Source organism: Galleria mellonella, unplaced genomic scaffold, assembly GCF_026898425.1.
Source record: "Galleria mellonella isolate WM207_F2 unplaced genomic scaffold, CSIRO_AGI_GalMel_v1 utg312, whole genome shotgun sequence".
In the NCBI taxonomy this organism is placed as follows: domain Eukaryota; kingdom Metazoa; phylum Arthropoda; class Insecta; order Lepidoptera; family Pyralidae; genus Galleria; species Galleria mellonella.
In genome coordinates this window covers 8,521,167-8,549,039 of record NW_026442074.1, presented here as the reverse complement: position 1 = coordinate 8,549,039, position 27,873 = coordinate 8,521,167, and the positions used below count along the sequence as shown (strand labels likewise).

Genomic DNA, 27,873 nt, shown 5'->3' with positions numbered 1-27,873 from the left:
CAATGGGGCTATTAGACCCTATTACTAACAATGCCTTCCCCTCAAGGTAAGTCGGTTAGTTCATCATAATGAATTCATCTGGAATTAAAGACGATTGTTTTCAGGGAAAAATTCTTACAGTATATATTGCTAGCAATGGGGTCGCTAAACTCGGCCACTAACAAAAGTTTAAACGTTAAAAGTTTAAACGTGATTGAGTAATAAACATACAAATATTTTTGTACTACTACTTGTACAACAGTTATCCATTACCTTAAGGTTGTCAAAAGTTTAAATAAGACCGCCTTACTGACTTATACAATTGTATCGTTGTGTTTGTAAATTGCCTTGCTTATTTCCTATATTGTATAATGCAAATAAAGTATACTCATTTATTCATTCATTCATATTTTTCCAATCTTACACAATTATACCTATTCTTAGTTAGGATTATGTGAATAGAGACAGAGACGGGTGATAAAGACATTGATATTTATTAATACCGTAAAGTATTTATAAAAATCCTCACGCATCAGGGTTCCGGTGTTACGGCTCGGTAACCATTTCCGATCCACTGCATTCCACGAAAATACCTTCGCCTTATAACTATGGGGTTAAAATTGAAAATTGATGAACAATTAACGTAAACAATAATATAGAATACCCTACGTGAGTGGAGTCATAAAGTATCGTTAACGAGTTTGGGAAGGACGGATTTGGTTATTTTTTTTTTGTAAGATGCAGTGTTTGTTTACTAAATATTTTTGTAATTTAATAAATTATTTTCAATTATATACAATTTTATCGTTATCAGTAATAAAATAAAAATAATAGGTGCATAATAATTTCATATAAATGTATTGTATTGTATCACCCGTTAACTGTCCCACCTTTGAATATAGCCCCCCAATTAGGAGGGTTTTGTCAGTAGTTACTACACTTGGCAGGCAGTTTGGCAACCACAGTTTGGCTTTTGATGACGTTGTTGTTATCTGTTGTTTACAACACTCACGGGAAAGGGATGGGTGGTCTATTCTCTGCCGGGATCTACACTACTAAGTACATATAATATCATTTAATTGATATTTTACATATATACATACATATACACATCTTGATAGATGTGTATATCAGGCATGATCGCCTGTCTCCCATTAGGGTAGGCAGAAACAATGGAACGTCAACTATTAATAATTTATTCATATATCACCGTAATATATTTTACAATGAGTACTTATCTTAATAACTTAACAATGTCTCTACATGGGAGATATTTAAGAAATTATATGAAGGGGTCTTAATAAGAGCAATAGAAATCATAATTATAAATTTTAAAATTTTTATCTGTCTATATTTTTATTCAGCTTTACGCAACAAATACACCAAATCGGATTTAACTATTGTTCTTAATGACCTAACTTAAAAACTGGTGTATATTCTATTCTGATACCTACACCATTTAGAAATGGTCTATTTCATTGGTTTTCCTACTTCAAAAATAGATGCATAAGTAGAGGACTAGAAGCTAGTTATGAATAAATTTTTCAAATATATATATATATATATATATATATATATATATATATATATATATATATATATATATATATATATATATATATATATATATATATATATATATATATATATATATATATATATATATATATATATATATATATATATATATATATATATATATATATATATATATATATATATATATATATATATATATATATATATATATATATAATATTGTATCTTTCGATTTGTAAATTATGTAAATAGTATTATTTAGTTTCTGTTTGGCACTACTACTGTCCACTCACTACTTCCTATTCCATTGTATCAGGTTGACGGGAAGAAATGTCTTTTAGAGATAAGTTTACCTTTACTTTGTTACAAATTTGTTACTGTATGTTTTAGTGCATTAAAGAATTTGCATTTTAATTGACTCATAAATCTCAGGAAAGTTGCTCTGAACATGACGGTTGTTTGTGTTGGTAAGGGCTAAAAGGTTACAAACAAACACACTTTCAAATTTATAATATTATATTAATAACCTAAGGTTATTATGACACTTATACATACACATCCATCTGTACTCCCAAAGGGATCTATTTATACCAGTTCGCTTCCTTCTATAAATGGCGGTACCTCTCCACCACACTATAATAATAATATGGAATGCTGCTAGCACGTTTTTGCTTCCTGCGCACACGTCATTTGTATTCTAGCCGTGAATATCATCGTTTGACGTGGGATTGAGTACTACTATATTATCTAAACTATGATATGAAGAGGAAAGATTTGATTTTTTTAATTTTTTTTATGCAACTTAGAATGGCAAACAAGCAGATGACCCACCTTATGGAAAGTGGTAACCGTCGTCTATAAACTTGTAATGTAATTTGTAATAGATAAACGCAATAAATAATTGATTTTATTTAAGGAATTTTACCTTCTTTAGGTATCATACTCTGAATTGATTTCTCAAATAAAATTTTTTCTATTTTCCCTAATCACGGAAAGAGAGGAATTAATAAATATCAGTAGTTTACAAAGAATTTAAAAATTTTTGATTTGGATTCAGCTAATATAAATTGAATGACACCAATATTTAATTTATTTTAGTTAAAGTGTCGTGTGAATTCTTCTCTTTCCATCGATTTTATACGACACTCTAACACTGTATGTTGCACATTATCGATGGTATCACAGAATACCGTACCGTTTAAAATTATTAACAATTTTAAAACATCGTTTTTTGGACTATTATGGTAGGATTTGTGACGAACGAAATGTTAAGTTCCATTTGCTAGGCCGATTTGGGTATGAACGAAAACACGAAATTGAGTCCGAAAATTCGGAATTCCATTTCATGGTAGACCTCCTGTTTACCTACAATCGCATTGCTCTGGAGGGAAAAGGATTGTTAGTAATGAGGTCAAATAGCCCCAATTACTAGCAATATACCCTGTCAGGTCGACCTCCACGTGGTTCCTCCTGGAAACCATCTTGGTGAACTCTAGTTGAATTCGTTAAGATGGGCTAACTGGCCTGCTTTCATCCTCAGCATCATCTTCACTGGTGCCCCGCCAGTGTATACCGATAGGGCACGCGGGGTAATCATACCATTATCACCTATTAAAAAAAAAACGCATCACGTTAAATCCCGATATTGTCTTTATAAAATATGTTAATTATGTCAACTATTTCTTTTTTTTTTTCTCATTTATGTACACAGGTGATTTTTCTTACAATTTGCACATTATAATGATTACGATTCTGAAAGAATAGAGGACAAATCAATAGTGATTATCAGCCTCATTCATATGCAAGCTGTGTTGTTTGAATATAACATGTATGAATGAAGTACAGTGTATTACTCGGTACTTGTAAACAATTCTATTTAAATAGTTTATTTCTATTCTAATTTTTACTCGCCCAGGTATTTCAATGAATGTGTGAACTCGAATCCCGCCTGCTTCGAAGTTTTTTTAGTCGTGGAATGACATTTTATTTTTTTATGACTTGATATTAAGACATTAGGTAAATATAATATTTTATATTAGTGATAAGGTCCGTCTTCGCACGGTACGTCTTCTTTTTTCTTTCGATAATTGTATTAGTTATATATAAGCTTATGTTATACGCTGATAATATAGATTTCTATAGGTGATTATATTTTTAAAATCGGTTAAGTAATTTTTGAGTTTATCTATTAAAAATAAACAAATAATCAAGTTTTTCCTCTTTATATTATTAGTGTAGATAGTGTAGAAGCTATTCTAAGCTTACCCGACAAGCGTTTTTTTACAGAGTAATTATTCCACTTTTTTTCTTTATAAGAATTTTTCTCGGACTGCAAAGTATTTAAAAAAATATATATGTATGTTCAGGTTAAGTATCCTCGAAATTATAAATATATATATTAGAGGTTATTGATGACCAAAGAGCTGGCAACTTTACGCAAAAAACAAGTTTAGCAATTCACAGACGTAATGCTGCCAGTATCTTCGATATGCTGCCTCAGTGTTGTGTCTTGGGAGATTACTTAAAAAAATTGCCAAATTGTTCCAAAAAATCCCGAGTTTTGCGCTCATTTAGTTAAATAACGAAAATAACTTACTTAACTAATTAAAAGATCTATTATGCTACTACATAAAACATTAGGAATAAAATCTTCTCCTTCCTGTTCTCGTACATTAGTATTTAGAGACCCAAGGCTCTCTTTCTTTTCGTAAGAAGTATGAACTAGCATGAACATGGAGATTTTTAATATATTTTTGTAACAATGTGTACAAAGTTTCACCAAAATGTCAACAATTACCACTATTAATAGATAAAAACTTTTAGATGTATTTTTATAGGTGTATAAAACAATCGGATTTATAAACTAAATATAAAAATTTAATGCCATATGGCTAGAGATGGGCAATCCACCTGGGTGGGTTTAAAGTCTGGTGGGTAAAAACCGGGTGTTTTGGGTTTATTGGGTTTAAACCCCATAAACACCCAAATTTTTGGGTGTTTATGATTTTGTACTTCATCATCGTCATCTCAGCCGCAAGACGTCCACTATACTGGACATAGACAATATTATTATGCAGCCTACAGAATAAAAAACTTTTAATTTGATTTTGAGTTTATTAAGAAAGAGATGAAAGTAAAATGTAAAACTACAGTCAATCACTGTCAGATTCAGAGTTATTACAAGCGATGAATTGTATAGGTTCGATAGGCTCTATTTCGTCTAAACTGTTATGTTCATTTACTTGCTCAATGAAAGCTTCTAAGGTATTTTCTTCATTAAACTGAATGTCCTCGCATTCAGCTTTATGTTTAAGATTCCAGTTATAACAAATGAATGAAATTTTTTCAGTTCTTTCAGTTGTAAGTCGATTTCTTTTGTTATTATGTATGTAGCCTTGGATACTAAAGGAACGCTCAGTGGCTGCCGAAGTACAGGGAGCTGATAGAATACGAATCGCTACTTTGCTTAACTCAGTGGAACCACAAATACCTTTCCACCATATCAGGGGCTCAATGCTATCTAATGAGCTCCATACAAATCCTCTGGCCCAAAAGTTTTCTTTAGCTTTATAACACGCCAAATCTGCCATTACATTTGACAAACTTAAGTGTTGGCTTAAATTGTAGATAAACTCCATACCCTTAAGTTCTTCCTCTTGAGTAAGTTCGACTCCTAGAGTCCTGGGGTCTAGAATATATGCTGCAAAATGTATTGGCCTCATTGCCATATTGCATCTTGAAGATACTGATGTTAGAATCTGCTGTTTGCTTTCTTCGCTCAATGTCGAAATCTCATTTAATGCAAAACGTATCTTAGCTTGTACATCTCTAAATGTAATGTATGTGCGATGCAAACGATTCTGGTCGCTCTCTAAGTAAAATATGCTTTCAGTGACTGGTTCCAAAATACTTATACATTCCCCTGTCTTCGTCCAGAAATCATCACTTAGAATTAAATCTTTAATATCTCTTGAAATTACCACATCTTCTCTAACTGTTAATATTTGCAAAGCTATCTTATTTGCTTTCAAACTTTTTAACGAAGTAACATGACTTCCCCATCTTGTAGCACAAGGCAATTTTAGTGTTTGTGTAGAATCTTCACCCTGCCTTGATTTTATCAACAAGGAACTTAATCGTTGACTCCTTTTAACAGTTTTTATTATATTTATGGCTTGCATAATAAACACAGTTACTTCTTGTATCTTTACAATATCTTGGCACAACAAGTTAAGGATATGTGCACAGCAACCGAGAGGAACAACATGTGGATATTTGAGTTTTGTTAATTCGAATGCCTTTTGTATATTTCTAGCGTTATCGCCAATAAGTACAAGAAACTTATTTGCTCCATACACTTTCATTACTTTTTCAACTTCTTGGCTAAGGTATTCACTAGTGTGAGGATTACTTTCTGTATTCAAACTTTTAACGTATGCAGGTTGAGGTTTTGATATAAGAAAGTTTATTATTCCTTCATTTCTTAAATTAGACCAGCCATCGCACTGAAGGTGTAAGTAACTACAAGCATTTAGTTCCTCATTTAACTCAAAACGCATTTCTCTATATATTTTATCTAAGTATTTTGTCGCTAAAGCTTTACGTGAAGGTATTTTAAATTTTGGTTGCAATTTTTCGAAAAATTGTATCCATAAAGGATGTTGCACCATCGATAATGGCGTCCCTGTTACAAATATAGCTCTCGCTAATTCTGTTTTTATATGATCATCGGTGTCTTGAAACTCAGCATTTATTGTAGTGTTAGCAGACGACGAGGGGCTTATAAAAGAATCATTTGTCTCTATCTCTGACAGTCCAGACATTTTGGTTTTGGACGAGCTATCTTTTATAAGTTTCATAGAGTCTTTTAATGTTTCTGGAGATTTTGGACAAGTGATAAGATGTTGAAGCATTTTGGCAGCATTACTGAATTTGTAGACCTTATTACAAAGCTTGCAAGAAACAGACTTGTTTGGTAAAGTACGGTAGTGCTCCCATATGCGTAAATCTTTAGGTCTCCCCATTGAACCTAAAAAAATGAACGATGATTAGTTGGTCTGACGAAAATTCAACAATAGAGTGCCTATTTTTTTACAATGATTATTTCTTGTTATTTACAATAAATTTATTAAAAAAATAATAAAATAAATACAAAAAACCTTTGTAAAATTACATCTCCTCGGAGGATTAAACGCAGACGCTAGTTTATTATCGTATTGTTCTGTATTTTTCTCAGCAACTTCTTTAATTCGATTAGGTACTTACGCATATTATGTTAAAAATAAATATCTAGTACACATCTTAGGCTATCCACCATTATTATCCAATGACGACTCTCAGCTAACTATGCACTATCATCCAAAATAAACGTGTATGGAAAATTTTATCCCAGTCGGTTGAGGATTGAGGATAATTGCATCAACATACGAACATACCTACATACTTTTATTTACATAACGCAAGCTAAATAAAAGCTTGTAATAATACATCTAATTTTAAGTTAAAATTGTTAAGTGATCATGATATAATTGTATCATTCAAAAATCCACTTACCTTTAATTATTTCTTGTTAAGTATAAATATTATTTCAAATCTGCTCCCTTAATATGCACTTTTTTACTGCTTTTCCTACCTAACACGTTACCAGGAAGTCACGTTACCAGAGTCAGAGTAATAGTGAACACGTTTGACAGTGATTGTCGTCGCCTCATATTCAGCGTCGACGAATAGGGGAATCCCCAATCATAATGTATTGCATGCGTGGCGGTCTTACTTCAAATCCATAAACAAAGAGATAATTACAGAACTCGATACTAGATGGCGCTGTTTTTGTTTGAAGAAAGTTTGCGGGCTAAAATACATAGAATTTCATCAATGACTTCCACAAAGAACAACATTTCTGTTTTTTCTAAGTCCGTATCTCTTCCGTATATTTCATAAGATATAAGCTTGGGCTACATTGTTATGCAACGTGATTTTGTCGCTGTCTTGCTAGCAGGGTTGACAGATATACGATTTAAATCGTACTCATACTATTATTTGTCTATTTTTTAATGTACGATCGTAAAGATTATGATCGTAATTCGCACAAAAACATACGACTTTTTGGTTACCTGGCAACATTTTTATTATGAAACGAACATGCTCACATCATCAGTCACATGCAACAATTTATTGGGGATTTCCCCTTCACATCTGGCAGTCCTGCTTGCTAGAATATAGGTAAGTCAGCCACAGTTACTGACGATCGATATTTAAAGGGTATTGTTTTTGTGCTAAATATTTCATAAAAACGTTATTTAATACTTTGTGGATTATTAATTTAGTTGATAATCACTGGAAGTAAAATGGATGCTAATTTGAGAGATCAAGATCTTCGTATAAAACAGTTAATAAAAGAAAATCTACGTAAGTACTCTTTTTATACCTAGGTAGGTAAGGTATAATAAACACAAAAGGTACTTAGATCGCGTGTGTTCGATGCATTTATTCTAATAAATTTAATTTAAAATTGTAGAAAGAAAAAAATGTCTGCCAAGCCGTAGCCGAAGCCGATCTCCAAATATATTTGGCGATAGTGAGACCCAGTGTCCAGATGATTTACCCAGCGTCGTCGCAACAAAGAAAAAAACGAGGATAAAGTAAAAGAAAATTTACTGAAAGAAGAAACAAACTGTTCTAAATGCTTAATTTATGGAGAAGAGGATAAAAGAAATGAGTATTTCGGACTGTTAGTGGCTCAAGAATTTAAATATATACGGCCATGTGTGCGAACGAGGTGTTATGAAGAAATTTTAAAGTATCTACGGGAAGCAAAAGGCCAACATGTTGATCAACTGCAACATGAAAACACTGAAAATTAATTACTTTCATTTTATTATATATAGATTTTTAAAATTTCCTGAAATATTATTAGTTAACGTTTTATTTAATATTGTAGAATTGATCAATACAATTTATAAAAATAATTTATTGGTATTACTTACATATTTTCAAAAAAATACGTAAAAACCTATTTTTTTGGGTGATTATGGGAGTTTATGGGTGTTTATTGGGTTTTTACCAAAGCACCGGGTTTAAACCCGGTGCTTTGCCCATCTGTACATATGGCGGTATTTCATAAATCTCTAGATTTATTCTGTGATTGATTGCCAGTTGTCCGCTAAGGATTATAAATAAGCCATTATAATCTAGTATGTTGTAATATGTCAGCGGGGATTCTTTACTGACTAGTATAGGGTTTATGTACCTACACTGTGCAGCAACAGCGGCAAACATATCTGAAAATAGACGGCATAGTTGACGAATGTGGTAAATTACAAAATAATTTTAAATTAATTTTATAAAAGAGAGCACCTACTCACTAAATACAAGTGTAACATTGGCTTTTCTGTTAAAAAAGAAAAAGAAAATAATACAAAATATATTTTATACAACTATGGTAGCAAACAATCATACTGCCCGTCTGTTGGTAAACGGGGTTATTATAGCCAGTGGACATATGTAACACCAGAAATGTCATGTGTACGTTGCTGACCCTTCAGAAACCTTAACACGCCCTTTTTTAAGAATCCTTACACGCCCTTTTTTAAGAATGGGGAGTATCATGAGCGAAACGGTATACTCTGTTATGTCCATGTACTGCTCATGTCTATAGGCGACGGTTACCACTTTCCATCAGGTGGGCCGTCAGCTTGTTTGCCGTTCTAAGTTGTATAAAAAAAAACCCATGCTGTAATCTCTAGGGAAAGCCTCGGCAGGAAATCATTCCACAACCTGATTGATTCAGAAGCTCCTCTGAAACCGTACTGTGTGAATATTTTTGTTTTAAGGTGCAAGACTGGGTTCCTTGCCGAGCGGATAATATAATACGACGAATGGGACAGAGAGTGCCCAAGAAATCGATTTTTGTATAAAGTCCCCCTCTAGTAACATATGTGGAAAATAGATGAATAAATCCTGACGATATCATATTTATTTTTTATTAAAAAGAGTTCCCTATTCTCATTAATATATAAAAAAAAATTGTACCTAGACGATGTATATACATGTGAGATTTTTAAAAGAAATGGTCATGCATATGGTCGTAAGACATTTTTTTTTAAATTTTATCCTTCTGTCTACATATTTGTTCACATAGTCGTCACGCAAAAACTACTGCACCAAATCGGCTACGATGCGATTTAGTCGTATTCCTGAAGATTTAACTTAAAATCTGGTGTACGATTTATCTTAATACGACATGTAGAAGTGATTTCATTAGTTTTCTTACTTCTGAAATCCACGCGTGCGAAGTAATGGGCAAAAACCTATTACTATATAATATAATTGATCAATATAATATAATATAAATGATCTTTAATTTTTTTTTTTTTGGCTTTTATGAAATATATTAGTTTTATATATATATATTATAGATTATGTAAGTAAATAAGCTCATAATTCACATTTATTAATAATATGTTTAGGTGTTATTGTAAAATCTTTATTGTACTAAATTAATTATGTATTGTGTAGAATTGTATGTTTACTATTATATATTTACTAATGTATTCTATTATATATTTACTAGCTAACTCGGCAAACGTTGTTTTACCATATACATTATTTCTAGACATGAAAATTTATCGTACTACAATTATTATATTCGATTGTCATCTTGCAACCTTATTGCGGCATATAAAAATCGCGATTAAAAAACAGGGGTTAATCGTAAAAGCGTGAAAATTTGAATTTGTATGCACTTTTCAATGCTAAATCATAATAAAATAAAAATAATTTTTTTTTCAAAAAAAAAAAAATTTAGGGGTGGGTCTCCCTTATCATTGAATGGTATGAAAAATAGATGTTGACCGATGTTTAGACTTACCCGATATGCACACAAAATTTCATAAAAATCTGTAAAGCCGTTTTGGAGGAGTTTGGTAACAAACACCGCGACACGAGAATTTTATATATTGGATTGTGAGCTATATGTTGTGAATTAATCTATGCAATTTTTATAAATAAATATATAATATAATAATACAAAACAGTATAGGTACTAGATATTATTATAAATTACATTCCATCATTCTAATGTCCCCATTGAAAGTATTTCAGTACAAAACATGAAATAAACAGAAACTCCAATATGCATTTTGTTCCTTCATCGATCTACATAATGCAGTCTGCTGTAGTCGGAGCACTCAAGACATAAATTGGGTAGATACAATAAAATGGTATGTACTTATTAAGTACTATTTTATTGTAAATTCTATGTAATTAATAGGGGGAAGTCTATGTTCAGACAGACCTCCCCCTATTGGGGGATTTTGTCAGTATTTAGGCTTTGGTGATGTTTTAAGAGGGGCGCTGCTATCTATTTCTCAACCATTATATTTCTTTAATCGCCTCTTTTTTTTTTGATGGGTGAAAATGGTATGGTAACCCCGCCTGCGCTAACGGGATACGCTGGCGGAGCACCAGTGAAGGGTGATCGATGAGAATGAAAACAGGCCAGTTAGCCCATCATGATGAATTCATCAGGAATTAACCATGATAGTTTCCAGGGGGAACCGCGAGGAGGTCGACCTGGTTGAGTATATTGCTAGCAATGAGATTTTCAGTCTCCATTACTAGCAATCCCTTTCCCCCAAATTTTAATCGCCATTTACGGCACCCATGGAAAATGAAGGAGCGGCCCATTTTATACCGGAACCACACAGTGACAGTTTACAACGTAGGGAATAAAAGAACATAACGAATATTTTAAATCGCGAGACCTCAGCCTACAGAGTTAACCCAAAACCGTTCCCAGTCGTTAACGATTCGCCAGCCGTAAATCGTGTGTAATCGATGACACCGCGCCCATTCCGTTAGTGTCGATGTAGGCTGTAGATTATGCAATTCGCCCCACCGTAAGTGTTTTAAATTGTAGAGCGACCGTTAAAGTATCTGTAATGTGAATCTCTTTTGTTTTGTATAAGACTTGAATGGAAAATGATGGGTGCACTGTAAATTCATACATTCCTCAGGAATGGCAATGCATGCCTTTTATGCGGTGCCGTTTCAACAGACGGTATCATGGGTGACAAAGTATGCTCTGTTATGTCCATTATACTATTCATGTCTATACGCGACGGCTATCACTTTCCTTTAGGTGGCTATCAGTTTGTTTTGTCATTCGAAGTTGCATAAAAAAAGAAAATATGAACACACTGATTTGTCTCTGAACGCAGATAAACATGAATATACTGGGACGTCCATGGTACCTCTCAGTGTGGGCATGCATTCTTGAAGACAAGACTGTGTTTTTTGCTCTAAGAAGTAAAACAGCGGCTTCAATTTTCGCAAAATTTATATTAAATTAATACCTTATTTCATCATCATCGTCATCTCAGCCATTATCTGTCCATTGCTGAACATAGGCCTCCGCCACAGACTGCCGTAAGAAACGGCCCAAAGTCAACGGTCAAACGGTCAGTGGATGCATCACTTACATCCACTCGCTGCCCTAGATATTGAAAAAAAAAATCATAAAAGTCGGTTAAGATTTGCCGACATAACCCCGTAAAATTGCAATACAAAAAAAAACTAAAAAATTTAATACACTTTGGAAATTATTTAACAAGATGAATAATATTATTTAGAAGCTGAATGATTTTATAGTCATACAATAACGTAATATTCATGAGCTCAATAAGAAACATAAATAAATAACATAAATATGCTAACTAAACGTTCGCTTCGACTACAACATGCAATTTAGACATTACGTTAATAATGAAGCAATAAACATATTTACACTTATGAAATAGATATTTCACTGGTTGGAATCTAACACTTTCATCATAACAAAATATTTGTGTCTCTCTGTATTTATCTAATGGGATCTGGAATGACCTTCTAATGTATAAGTGACAAACAGACAATAAACTCGACTGTTAAACTATTAAACTTAATTAAAGCCAAATGCCAGGGAGTCGGTGGATGCAGGTGGCTCAGGACTGTTCCTTATGGCAGTCTATGGGGGAGGCCTACGTTCAGCAATGGACAGATAATGACTGAATTAATAATAATAAAGCTTTCGCACAACGTGTGCTTTCCCAATGAGGGGAGTTTTGCCTATAGGAGCCACGCTTAAGCAGACGGGTTAGCAACCGCAGTTAGGCCTTTAGAAATGTTTTAAGAGGGACGCTGCTGTTCATCCCTCGCCCTCCCTTAGTTGTCTCTTACGAGCCCCACGTAAAAGGAAGGGGTGCTGGGACCACACGACGATGTGCAAAAGATACAGTTGTATAAAACATTACCCTTTTTTAACTGACGTCAAAACGTATTAACGATTTAATTATTATTAACGATTTTATGTACGGCTCTATGTTTTTGTTTTTTTTTTGTAGTACAAATAAAATCTCAAAGATTTTTCTTTTATAATTTGCTATAAACATTTCTATTAGGCATTCACGCTATTATTGATTAAAAATAAATTAGAAATAATTTGAAATAATTTCAACTTTTTTTTTATTGGAAGTTAAATTTTCAATCATTTTTCTAAACATTATTACGCCAAGAAAGAAAAAAACTGGTTCAAAATTTACCAACTGGTAGACGACTTACCTTCCGAAGTGTAGCTGGGAACACACACTAAGCTAGGATAGCACAGAGATGTCGGTTTGAATCCTACCGGATCGAGTCGTCGATATAGAAAAATAACTTTTTATATCACAAAATATTTTTTTTCTGAATTGATAATTGCATATTCAGTACAATGTTTTTATAAATAGATGATTAATGGCTGACATTGCAATTCTGAGTTGTATTTTACTCTTGAGACATGAGATTAATAATACGCTGAGGCAGGATGCATTTACATCTAACCCAGTTCTCGTAAACTGTTAGTGGCATGCGATGAAATAACAAACCGACTGACAAGATAATTACTGTCTCGGTTCCTGTGACAACGTGTGAAGGAACATTATCTTAAAATATTGACTTTATCCTTTAGACAATTGTGTTTATCTATTTCCCTAATGTTTTTAATAACTATTTTTTAGCCCGCTACTTAGTGCACGTGAATTCAGAAATAGGAAACGCAAGTAAATAAACATTATATATATATATATATATATATATATGTATATACCAAATTTCATATTGATCGGTTTAGCCAATAAAGCGCTATAAGGTGACAGACAAACTCCCTATCACATTTATAATATTAGTAAGAATGTGAATTTGTTTGTTATCACTTAACGCCTTAACGGCTTGATTTTGAATTTTAGTGTACACGCACTATATGGTAGAGATAGGTTACTTTTTATTCCAGTCAATCAAAATACCCCGGCTATGCGAAGAGAGTCGCGAGTGAAGACTAGTTTCATTTGTATTAGGCAAAACAAGCAGTGAGATTTAAACAGTCTGATTGGTCTATTCAAATCGTCTCATCCTTACTCACAAGTCCATTCTAGTTGACAAACCGTTCTAACAATATAAAATAGGTCGGGTAGTGTAAATGCACGAATCCGGTTCTAGAGGCATGACTTATGCAGCTTAGTTGATAACATTTTGTATCTATTGTCAGAATGAACACTAAATTAGGCAGTCCTGTAGCTCTGTTGTAATATGAATTCCTACGGATTATTTATTGTGAAAGCGTTGACTGATTTATATATGACATGTGCTCTAAACCAATCATATAGAATATAATAATATATTTATACCACCAACACTGTTCTGCGTTATTGTAATATTTCAGTACCAGTCCCCACGGTTTTGCGTATGCGCATTCGATTATGGTAACGGGCAAATAAATAACATATAGCAAATAACCATACTAAATGTCCCATAGTTCGAAAAACCGAGGTTTTCATGTGGCAAACAAGTACTGACAAAGGCAGTGACGATCCTCCACTAGATGGCGTGATGACCTCAAATGTATTGTAGGAAATCAGTGAATGCTGATGGTTCAGGACCATTCCTTTTGGCAGTCTATGAGGGAGACTTATGTTCAGCAGTGGACAGATAGTGACTGATATGATAATGAAATAACTGATAAAAATTCTGTCATTGGAGGGAAACGGAATTGTCGGTAATGGGTATTTTATTGCTAACAATATACCTTGACAGGTCAACCTCCTCGCCGTTCCCCCTAGAAAATATAGTACACTATTCGTCACGATGGGCTAACTGACCTGTTTTTATCCTGACTGGTGCCCGCCAGTGTATATCGACAACAATTCCATTATCATTCATAAAAAATCTATCATTGACGTCAAGATGGGCCGATGGACGGACGACCTGATTTTATCACCACCTATTATCCTCTACTGGTAACCCGCCAGTGAATTGTTTGCGTGTATATGCAGCAATATCGTCACTAATTCTGTACAAATTTTCTTAACTCTTTTTTTTTGTATTATGTATTCTATTTTTAAAATCTTGTTGTTTATTAGAAAATGGATTTGCGTATGCGCATGCGTATACCTGATATTATATATATATTACCTGATGATATGTGATGATAAAATCTAAGATGGAGCGTTCTTACCAATAAAATATTTTTCTTTAATACTTAATAAAGCCAAAAACAAAACAAAATTACAGTTATAACGAGAAAGATTTTATCAAGTTACTTGCATACGGCAGTAAGTTCGCTTAATACTGTATCTTTGAAATTCACTGGCCTGACTTCACACCTGCATTACAAAATTAGCGTCAACTCCGCAAAAGGTCGACCCGTAATATAGTCGCCCACGCTCAAAGATCACGTATGGTACCAACCTTATTGGACATTTGGAATTACGTTTATCTGTACATTACCACATTTTACTACGAGTAATTACGGTAATTAGGAGTAATTACAATTTTGTCACTCGTATAACAAGTGACAAAATTGGTAAATGCGAGCGTAATTTATTTATTTATTTTATTTATTTATTTATTTATTTCCAGACAACTGGGATCCATTCTTGTTAGTAAGTGTACTTAAAAACTATGTTAATACTTAATTACTAATAATGATCTAGTCCTCTCGGAGAGCATTTTCACGAGAGGACTATCCAATTTATTAACAAACATGTTCAGGATACTGTTGCTACTCCCGCGTATTCGACGTAAAAACGAAGCTGTCTTTTTTCGCCAGACTGCGTCAAAACTATCTGTGCGAGCGTCGGCAAACATCGCTGAGGCGCTACAGAAGCGCGGAAGCCGCAACAGTAACCTGAAACTATTATTAAATTGGATACGCAAGGCATTGCAGGCCCCCCGAGTATACTGGAATAGTGAATCTGCTATTTTAGTTAGTATTGAAAACTACCTCTTTTAGTCATGGTAATGTCATCGTCGTCATAGTACACTACATTTGCCCGTAGAGTCGCCATTCAATAACCTCTCTTCCTCATTGCCGGTTCTTCGAGCTATATGATCAACCCATTGCCACTTCAACTTATCCTTCGAGCTACGCAATCACTTTGGTTCTTCTGTGGATATCCTCATTTCGGATTCTGTCAGGCAAAGAAACTCCGAGTATAGTTTTCTTCATGGCTCGAAGAGTAACAAAAGTAGAGTTTTTGTATACGCGAATTTGCATGATAATTATAGTGGATACGAAATATTACTTACAACTGTAGTCAAAATCAGATTGTCACGTAACCCAATATTGTACGGTCAGCGCCCGTCGACAATATATGTAAATATACTCAGCAAACGATACGACTATGTTACGGTTATGAATGTGAAATGAAGTGATAATGATGTAAACTGTAAATTATACGACATTCGGTAAGCTGCAATGTTACAAATGTTACAGTTTGTTTATCGTCTCGAAGATGAAAGTATAAGAGTATAAGAAACTTCGATTTGGAGAATCCCATACTGTAGTCTTTCTTACATTTATTATTTCCAATAATCGTTTATGTAATTTGCTCAATCACGACACGACACGATTTTGTCGTGAAAATATAATAGGAACGCAAAATTTACGCAATTATTTGGAGATTTTATTAATTTTCTACCACGATTTCCACGATACGATAATGTCGTGAACATACATTTTCAATCTTCAAAAAGAAGGAGATTCTTGATTCGATTGTATTTTTTTTGTGTTTGTTACGCCATTACTCCGTTGGTTATAAACCGATTTGGAAAATTCTTTTTTATCGCAAAAGATATACTTACAGATTGGTCCCATAGAAATTTTACCAAAATGAGTTCAGGTAATTTTTTAGATAAAAATAACTGGCTTTGTCATGATTGAAGACGGTTATTTTTTTGAGGAATACAATTTTTATTTACTCTTTCTCCAATTAAATACATTTTGATTTATTATATTGTACTTATTGTACTATTTCGATAAAATCGTGCCGTACCACGATGAGTAAAAAAAGCTCCCAATAGACACAATGTATAATTGATAATTAATTTTATTTTAATCAAGCGAACGTACGCATAGCAGGAGTCCAAACTGAATAGGATACATTCCTATAGGAACAAGTTAGCTCTGGCTATTAGATCCACCGATTACGAACCCACTGTTGAGCCTACAAGACACCTGTGAAGTAATAAAACCGTGTTGTAAACTGACGCTGCGTGGGCGATTGTACCAAACATGCATCATTTTGTAACTGGACTGCATTCGCTTCCGGGGGATAAATTTAACATAGCCTCCTTTGCTATGTTTGTACTTGCAGTTAATGGCGTAAACGTTAAATTCAGGAATGTTTATTTTTAGCAGATATAATAATAGGTGATTAGTATATCGCATATGTTTATGTAGTTATTTTGTTATTCTACACCTGTAATCATCGGATATAGGCTTGAATATCAACATTAATTTTATGGAATACACTATGATACTTATGTCAACCATCATACACTCCTGGCATTCCTAAGAATTAAGCTATTATATATTATAATTTAGATTTTAATCTGTTTATTATTGAATCATTTGCCTTATTGAATGGTCATATTATATTACTTAGAATGACAAATAAGCTGACCACCCACCTTATGGAAAGAGATAACCGTCACCTATAGACAGAAACACTACCATGGACATAACAGAGTACATTGTTTCGCCCATGATACCCCCCATGCCTTGCCAATCCTGAGGACTAATGTGTTATACCTCTGTACACTATAATTTTATTGTCAACACCCTTCAAACCGTAACAGCCATGCAAACACAATTGCTTCATGGTAGAAACACGAATGTGACAGAAGTACCCAAGCAAACGACTTATGTATAAAGTTTCCCTCTGGTTAAACTATTTATTAACTTTATTACTCATTGTTATATATTTCCATATTTAGTAAAACACGAAACTTTTCTTTCTCGCTGCAAGGAAACAATGTTTTTGTTTCTTTATATATTTTCAAAAATCAATAACTGTATTCAGGTTCGCCATTAAACTAAGTACATAAATAGATATGATACCCTATCACTCAGTCTCGTCCGGCAATAGACTACTACGGTATAATGGAAGCGTCCCAGAACACACAAGAAAAAATAACAAATCACTTTGACAAAGTATCAACAGGAGTGGATTTATCAACGCACAGATACGGTGCCGCTGTATCCAAGAACCGTGTCGTAGTTTGTAGCTTCTTATATGGGAAATATAGCGGTATAGGCCGATATGCCATTTGGGATTCTAATGGGTTGTTTCGCCAGCATTTAAAAGCTTTTCTGTATGTTAAAATCTATGGTTTTTACCTCGGTGGTCGAAGCACTCGTGGGAAAATAGATATATTTATTTATAATAACTTTATTGGGAGGGAAAGGGATTGTTAGTATTAGAGACTAAAGATCCTATTGCTAGCAATATACCCAACCAGATCGACCTTCTCGTGGTTCCCCTTGTAAACTATCATGGTTAATTCCTGATGAATTTATCATGATGGGCTAACTGGCCTGTTTTCATTCACATTGATCACCCTTCACTGGTGCTCCGCCAGCGTATCCCGTTAGCGCAGGCGGGGTTGCCATACCATTTTCATCCACCAAAAAAAAAGAACTTTATTGACTACTTACAGGAAGTTATGTGATGTAAACAGTGGGCATAATGCTAAATAATATTAAATCCTCTTTTAAATTTAACTGAGTTTTCATTTTTTAAGCAATTTACAATTCGATTTAGATAATTCATTATGCAATCGATAGAGTATACTCTTATGTTAGCCTCATTGAAGCTTTCGTTTTTTCTGCGAAACAAAAATCCGATACATGCGATCCAGAATTTCACATTCTAAATTAAACTATTCTCCTCCTAATATGTCTAATGAACATCTTGTCGTTCTTCTACATGTTTATAATTTAATTTATTATTTTTTGTGGAGCAAAATATATTTTAATATTGTAATGAACACTATATTGCTAAATTTACATTACTCCCTTATCATAACAACGTTGTTTATGTTCTAACAATTTCTACCGTCGAAGCTATCTCTGCAGGACACCAGACAGGCTTGTCAAAGACCGTATTTTACGCTGCTGGTATTGTTTATGTATTTTCCGTGTTTCATTACTAAGAGAAGATTGATATATGTTTAAGTGTCTTGGAATTAGTTTGTACAGATGTACTAACGCCAATGATATTGTACATTATTGATTAGCATTAGCTTCCATTCCCAGGGAGGGTTGACGTCAGTTAAGCGGCCGGTCGCGAAACCAAAACCTGTATAATATGAATAAAAACATTGTACGGCGACTTCAAATAATTGGGATATCTAAGGGCAGGAAAATTATAATTATTAGCATAACCTTTTTGGTATTAATGATTAATTGGACACAATAGATTGCAAATTTCACGAGTAATGTTTTTTTTTTTTTATTTCCAAACATGTCATTATTAATATTTTTCTCCTAATATTACTAAACCTAAAGCACGAAACTTATTGAAATTAACATCTATACCACGGTTTTTATCCTATAAACTTTTTGAATATAACTGTTGTGTAATGAGAACTCTAGACACTTGAGCTATTTGAGCCTAATTTAAATTGACTAAAAATTGGCAAGAAAACTACATACATCTATGTTTATGGTTGATAGATATCTTACAATATCTGTTTTACTGTCTATCATATTTGATCTCATATATAAAATGGAGACAAATTGCCTGACAGCTTATTACTTTTAACAGACTAGCTGTTTTGCGGAGCCCGTTATCTGACATTCCCGTGGGAAATAACTAAAATCCTTCTTAATGTTCTATGTTTTATAAGGTTATATAAGGTTATATAAACATAAAATTTTGCTTATGTCTTATATGTAAAATTAGCTGTATCGCGTGGCTTCACTCGTGTGAATCTGTATGTATAATATACTATATACTAATTTAGGATATCACCTACCAATGTGCCAAGTTTTGTTCAAATACATTCAGAAGCTTTTGCGTGAAAGAGTAACAAACATTCATCTCTCCATCTATCCGTCGTTACAAACTTATGTAATTATAATATTAATAAAAAAAAATAGAATTTTATATTTTTACATCCTTTTTTAACAAAATTTTCGACTATGAATCAATCAGTTTTATCCCTTTATTTAGAGTGTAGTTAAGCTAAATATATTTTACAAAAATAACGAAAATAAAAAAAAAAATGATAAAAAAACTTGGACATGCCATACCATTGGGCCATACCTTGGGCGTATCCAGACTTCAGCTAATGTATTAATAACAGTTTTAGATATATATCTCCATACGAAAAAAAATCACAAATTGTCAGTCTTTTAAAAGCATGCCAAGAATTCGAATAATTATATATTTAGATTTTTAAATTTGTTTATTGTTCATTCCGGACTTAAGTAGATTTTATTGAATTGCAACAATTAATCCAATTACGGAAATAAATACTCGTACAATAATTGTAAAATCGTGGCGTAGGACGACCCGTCTCTTCCTGATTCGTGCCTACATAGGTAACTATCATAATGTGGTTGTAGCTATTATTACGTACATATACCTAATAATGCACGTGAATGTGTGAGGGACGAAATACCGGCAAAGGTTTTTGTGTAGGTTTTGTAATGTTGATTTTTATAAACAAATAATTCCATTGAATTGTAATTTTGAGTAGTGTTATTTTTGCTACCGGTGTTCTTTTATTCAGTAAGTACACTTTTGCTATTCATATACTAGGTTTTATATACATATATTTATTTTTGCAACAGATCAACAGAAATAAAAAAGTGATACGACAATATAATTCATTAGGGGACTAAGGGAACTTAATGGTGGCGGGATAAGCAGTAGCGTCCCTCTTAAAACATCACCAAAGCCTAACTGCGATTGCTAACCCACCCGCCAAATTTGGCAACAACTAATAAAACCCCACTTATGGGTGTAACTTCTTGTATTCGTCGTGGTAAAAAATTCTACATGTAATAGATTTTCATAAAGATGGCGAATCCGTGAAAGTTCTATTATGACAAAATATACGTCTTTACTTATTTTGTAACACAATGTGGCGGACATGTAATGTAGTGAAACTCTACAAATGACCGTATCTAATCTCGGCGTTAGAAACCGTCCAGTAATATTGTTTCTAGATGGAGAAATATTATACAGTTTAAAATAGTAAGGACATAATATCAACGTTAGAAAGCCAAAGTGTATAGAACGTCACTTTGAACTATATTGACTTATACTTGTATATCATTGAATTCAGTTTTTTTTCCTACGTCGAATAGTATATAATTAATAAAGTAATAAAAATTTTTGGTGTTCATTTAACCAGTACACAAAATGGCCAACTATAACTTTTTTTTTCACTTCACAACTGTTGATTAGTCTCTATTTTTTATTGATTTTAAAAATGTCAAAAATACATAGATATTGTTTTAAATATTTTACTGCATTAGCTTACTATAATTATCACTCATTTCATAATTTATTTTTTTACTTTACTGTAAAATTCACTAAATGGTACCTAATAGATATTGCCTTTCCAGCGTCGATATAAAAACGACGCGTAGCTTCCAGTAAAATTTACTTTCATACCATAATAAGAGAAAGAAATTGATAATTGAAAGTGGTCACATTAACTAGCTTTAATATGTCCTCATAGATATATGTATTAAAAAAAAAAAAAAACTAGATACATACTCAAAGACAAAAATAGTGCATATAACCAAATTTTGCATTCAGTTCTAAATATCTTGTGATATTTGTAATCAAATGTGCGAAAATTATACCACAAATTTTACATTTTTTTTTAAATACACTATCACGATATGTTGGTCCCTATTTAGGGCAATTATTCATAGATTTTATGATAGTCATGCCTCATCCTTTTATAATTATTTTTTTTTTTTATTTAAATTCGAAACAATTTTATGAGAATGTAAATCTTGTTTTATATATCGATATTTTTTATATCTATTACTTTTACTTATTTAGTGATATCTCCAAGGATATTTTTACATATGGATAGAAAAACAAACGTGAAATAAAATTTTCAAGGTACCGTCTTGGCCAAATGATTACAAAATCATCCGTATTTCTTACAAGAATGTCAAAGCTTTCTCATAAACGCTCCGTCAACATAATAGGTTGTAGACGACGTTATACCATTATTACTGGGGACCTTTAACGTAATTTGTATTAAAAACCGTTGTTGATGGATCAATAATTGATTGTGCATGACTCGTTGTAAAATACCTTCACAGAATCGTGTGTTTCTCTATAAATGCTTATTATATGATGCTTGTTTTTAAATCTTTAAAGTTTTCTATGTCAATGTGTTTAAAAAGACACATATCTATCAATTAAATACTAATATCTTTATTTTATTTATACATATTTCCTTTTAATGGTTCTATTAAGAGTTATGAAAATGCTAAAAAAACATATTTTTATGTAAACTATATATATATATATATATATATATATATATATATATATCGCAAACAAGCTGACGACGCACCTGGTGGAAAGTGTTAAATGTCGCCATGAACATATAGACATGAACAGTAAAATATAATGAAAATTCTATTTGAACAAAATATATTCTATTTTATATATATTTTATCTGATTCACATGTGTCTGTATCGTCATCATCATCCATTAATTATGAGCATAGACAATAATCTTAGCACTGTATTATAATATCATGTAAATCATCAATTATCACCATGATTTATGTAATCCTTTTCAACTCAAATCCCTAATCTTATTAATCCTAAATTTTAATTTTGACATAGTATCATGTAGATATTATGTCATTCTTCTGTTCTCGTCCTTTTTTAGTTGACTTTAAAAAAGAACGAGCTTCTCAATTGTGATCTCTCGGTTGTATTTTTTGTTTGTTACCTCAGATCCCCATCATTTATTAACCAATTTGAAAAATTCTATTTTTATCATTCAGATTCGTTCCATAGAAGTGTTATCAAATCAAATCAAAATCAACATCAAATCGGTTCAGTACTTCAGTTTTTAAATCAAAAGAACTGGTTTTGCCGTGATTAAAATTGGGGTTTTTTTGTGGAATTAAATCTTAAATAATCACAACAGATCTTTTTGCTATGATCTATACACCTTCATCTCAGAAAGAATATAGCTAATAGTAAATTGTGGTATAGCTCTTTCTCATCCAATTGCAACAGCTATACCACAATTTACTAATAAACAATCTTCTTTTACAGGCGAAGTCTGAAGAGCAATTGGCATGCGAGAAAGAATGGCTTCAAACTGGACACATGTGGTTGGCACACCGAGGTGGCTTCACGGCTGTGGTCAGAGAAGGCGACGCAGACGCCGGCAGGGCGAAAGTTCGAGTAATCCAGACTGGCGAGGTGATCACCGTTGATGAAGATGATTTGGAAAAGGTAAGTTTAATTAATAAATACTACTGGTTTAATAAATAAGTATAAATATAAATATATTACACAACGCCATCTAGTCCTAAACTAAGCAGGGTTTATTTCATGGGTAATAGACAACTGATAGACATTTTTGAGTGGCGACTTCGGACGGGCAAACGCAGTGTACGACGACCACTCACTAGGTGGATTGACGACCTCAAATTCTCAATCATTACAAGGAGTCTGTGGATGCAGGTGGCTCAAGACAGTTCTTTATGGCAGTCTATGGAGATGACATATGTTCAGCAGTGAACAGACAATGGCCGAAATGATGATGATAAAGCATACTTAATTTCTTTGGTGGTAAATAATTAATTGTATAATAATAATATTATACAAGGGGTGAAGGCATTGTTAGTCATGAGGGCTACTAGCCCCATTTCTAGCAATACAGGCAATAGTCAGGTCGACTTCCCCGTGGTCCTCCCTGGAAACTATCGTGTTGAAATCCAGGTGCATTCATTACGATGAGCTAATCGACCTATCTTTTTATCCTCACCTATCACCCCTTACTGGTGTTCCGCCTGTATATACTGCGATAGCGCAGGCGAGGTTAAAATTCTCTTATCATTTAAAAAAAAAAATGCATATAACATACAAAAAGCACCCAGACCAATACAAATGCGTATATATTAATGTATACAAATGTTTGTATTGTGCGGGATCCATGACCATGCAAAGAATCTTACTATTATTTATGCAATTTTTCTTGAAAAACTTAGCTAACTTACCTGCTTTGTTCCCCATCAGTCATTCCTTACTTGTGCCCTACCAGTTTATAACCACCACCAAAACCGATATCATTACTGAATTTATTTCTTACCTCAATTGTTTAGTATTGAGAACAGAAAGAATATTAATAAAACACATTATTAGAACGATTCTAATACATAGATTTGACATTTTCAGGCGAACCCGCCTCAGCTGGAGATGTGCGAGGACATAGCTTCTCTTCGTTGCCTGAACGAGTGCGGTGCCCTCAACGTACTTCGTTCTCGGTATGCTGCCGGTCTACCGCATGCTCGCGCAGGCCACGCGCTCTTGGTACTGGGACCACCGAAGCGCACCGCACCTATTTATACTGAAAAGGTTAGATTTTAAAATATTTATAAGTACTTTCCCATGACTCCTGACATTTGAAAAAATGGTTCAACATTTACTGATTGAACTCGACGTTATGTAACTAAGAACATGCTCAGATCAAATAGCAGAGAGATGTGGGTTCGAATCCTAACGGATCAAGTTGTTACAGGTTATTTTTTTAATTTTATTTTTTAAGGTAAGATTTGACAAAAAATCTATATTCGTTCGCAATTAACATTTGCTCTAATAGGTATTATGCCTATTAGAGCAAATGTGAACAGAAGAACAGAATTAGAGCAGAAGATAAACTGGAACTGGAACGTACTTTTTTTGGAATTTAAAACTGCCCGCCTGTTTAATATGAAAATGTTTCATTAAGTAATATAAAGTGCATATTCTATTGCGTCCTAAATTTCTTGACGATTACCTGAACCGTTAATGTGTATGCCATAAGATAACAAACTCTCTTTCACCTTTGTAATGTTACTAAGAACTCGTAAGAATTTGAAAATAAATAAAATTTCCCAGCAAAATATATTATTTTATTCTATTATTTATTCCTTACAATGGTGAGTCACCAGTGAGAGATGATAGGTTAGGATGAAAGCAAGTCCGCTAGCCCATAATGACGACACAAGAATTAACTAAGATGGCTTTCTGGGGAACCGCATAGATGACAACCGTATCCCTAAGTCTTAATGCTAGCGTATATTGCTAGCATTAAGACTTAGGTTCTCATTACTTTTTCAAAATCCATTCCATCGTTTCCCAAAAGTTAGCCTCGCACTGGTTCTTATTTAACAACTAACATAAAATTATGGCAGTAATTGTCAAATGGCCGTGTAGGTTCCAGCGTAGAATAGGCCACCCCTTCCTTTCCCGTGGGTGTTGTAAGAGGCGATTAAGGGAGCTTATGGTGGAGGGATAGGCAACTGTATCCCTCTTGAAACATTACCAAAAGCCAAACTGCGGTTGCCAACCCGCCTACTAAGCATGGCAACTACTAGTAAAGCTCTCCTATATGGGGAAGGCTATGTTCAGCAGTGGACAGTTAATGGTTGATACAATAACAACAACTATCAAATGTATGATAAAATATACCGTATATTTCAGGTGGCTGCGATGTTCCGTGGATGTCGCGCAGACGACATGCCGCCTCACGTGTTCGCCGCTGCGCAGTCGGCTCACCGCTGCATGCTCGCTTCACGACGCGACAGGGCCATCGTTTTTCTCGGAAGGTAAGGGTCAATTCTATAGTTTTCGATTATGGACAAAAGTTTCCTTTTGTAAAATTAAGAGATCTAAAATTGATTCATGAGAAAATCGACTTTCAGAATACGTTTTAATTTGTGTGACGATGTCGAAAAAAAAGGTAAACCACACTGGTTTAAGAAATGATTTTCCAAAAAGAACCACACTTACAGAGAGAACAACAAATATTCTGTTCAATTTTATAATCGATATTTGAGTCGCTCTATCTTAACAATTAAAATTGTGGATCAAAAAAAAAAAACTTACTTCAGTTGTGACTTAATCGGTTATTTTGATTTAAAAACTTTAGTACTGAGCCACATTTGTAAAAATTTCTATGGGACCAGCCTGTAAGTTCTTTTTTATACAACTTAGAATGGCAAACAAGCTGAGGGTCCATCTGATAGAAAGTGGTAACCGTCGCCTATAGACATGAGCAGTACCATGGACATAACAGAGTATACTGTTTCGCCCATGATACCCCCCATACGTTGCCATTCCTGAGGACTCAGGTGTTATTCCTCTGTACCCTGTAAATTCACGCCATATCCCACCCTTCAAACCGTAACACAGCCATGCAAACACAACTGCCTCACGGTAGAAACACGAATGGGACAGAGGTACCCAAGCAATCGACTTTTGTACAAAGTCTCCCTCTGGTTTTTATATGTCTATAAACATCCTATATTGGATGTTTATAGATCCAATATAAGATGTTTATTTTATTTATGGATATAGTTAGTAGACATATAGACTAGATAGATTGTATATCTATCTAGTCTATATATCTCACACCAATTGTCTTAATTGTCAACCAATTTTTTTAAGTTTGACATAGTATCATGTAGATATTGTGTCATTCTTCTGTTATATTTCTGACCTCCCCCTTTTTCAACCAACTTAGGATGAAAGAGAGACTTTAAATGCGTTTATAAATGCTTTAAATGCAACGCACACGGAACTCAGACTCGACTTTAGCGATAATGATGCTTTATCAGCCTTTTCTTAGGAACACAGTCATGGATTATGTATAAATTTACATATATTTACACACGATCTATAAACATTAACACTGTTATTTTAAAATAACGCTAAGTGAACAAGAACGTCTAAGTGAACCAGTAAATACATTATATAACATCGCATAATCTGTAATGCGTAATTCAAACATTAAGAGACATTAAAAGACACGATGCGCGATCGACAACTTATTTGTTAATCCATTTTCAATCGACTTAAAAAAAGGCGAAAGTTTATATATTTTTATTGGTATTTTTTATTATTTGTTACCCTCATAACTACGTTAGTTATAAATCGATTTCGAAAATTCTTTTTTTTTTTCTGCAAGAAAATATAGTTTCGGTGTTGTTCTATAGACAATTTATTAAAATTGGTACAGTAGTTTAGTTTTTAATTCAAAATAATTGATTTTTCCACGATTGAACTCAAATTGAACATAAATAATTTGACCGTATAGTCCCGGCATAAAATAGGCCATTCCTTCTTTTCCCGTGGGTGTCGTAAAAGACGACTAAGGGACGGCGAGGGATGGCTATCAGCGGCCCTCTTAAACCATCTTTAAAGCTTGACTGCAGTTGCCAATCCGCCTGCCAAGCGTGGCAACTACTGGTAAAATCCCCCCAAGGGGTAGGCCGAGACTTTGTACAAAAGTCGATTGCTTAGGTACCTCTGTCCCATTCGTCTTTCTACCGTGAAGCAGTTGTGTTTGGATGGCTGTGTTTCGGTTTGAAGGGGGGGATATGGCGTGAATTTACAGGGTACAGAGGAATAACACCTGAGTCCTCAGGAACGACAACGCATGGGGCGTATCATGGGCGAAACAGTATACTCTGTTATGTCCACAGTACTGCTCATATCTATAGGCGACGGTTACCACTTTCCATCAGGTGGGCCGTCAGCTTGTTTGCCATTCTAAGTTGTATAAAAAAAGGTTTGTTCAGCAGTGGACGGTTAAGAGCTCACATGATGACGATGATAAATAATTTAACTGCATCATCATCCTATCAGCCTTTAACTATCCACTGTCCACTATTAATTTAACTGCATACACCTTGTATTTTAATAATTACACGGCTATGAATACATTGATGGCCAAGGCTATGGTTATTAAGAATAGTGCAACTGTGTAATTCTTATTACGAAAGACACAAAAGTG

General features: G+C 33.6%; 2 protein-coding genes across 2 annotated transcripts in view; one reads left to right on the top strand and one right to left on the bottom strand.

The window, feature by feature from the left end:
- Positions 1-27,873, top strand: part of LOC113516494 (unconventional myosin-XVIIIa) — a 269,678-nt gene that overhangs the window by 91,980 nt on the left and 149,825 nt on the right. The window contains exons 5-7 of the mRNA XM_052895899.1: positions 23,145-23,327; positions 24,273-24,452; positions 25,560-25,684. Of these exons, the coding sequence (XP_052751859.1) occupies positions 23,145-23,327; positions 24,273-24,452; positions 25,560-25,684 (488 nt within the window). The remainder of the gene's footprint in view (positions 1-23,144; positions 23,328-24,272; positions 24,453-25,559; positions 25,685-27,873) is intronic.
- Positions 4,414-7,995, bottom strand: LOC128200926 (uncharacterized). Its single transcript, XM_052895900.1, has 2 exons — positions 7,072-7,995; positions 4,414-6,547 (listed from the first exon to the last, which is right to left on the bottom strand). The coding sequence occupies exon 2, from the start codon at positions 6,540-6,542 to the stop codon at positions 4,671-4,673; it is 1,872 nt and encodes a 623-aa protein (XP_052751860.1). The 5' UTR covers positions 6,543-6,547; positions 7,072-7,995; the 3' UTR covers positions 4,414-4,670.

Bases quoted from the DNA above. Each gene is read 5' to 3' on its own strand.
- LOC128200926 (XM_052895900.1), bottom strand. From the start codon at position 6,542: ATGGGGAGACCTAAAGATTTACGCATATGGGAGCACTACCGTACTTTA.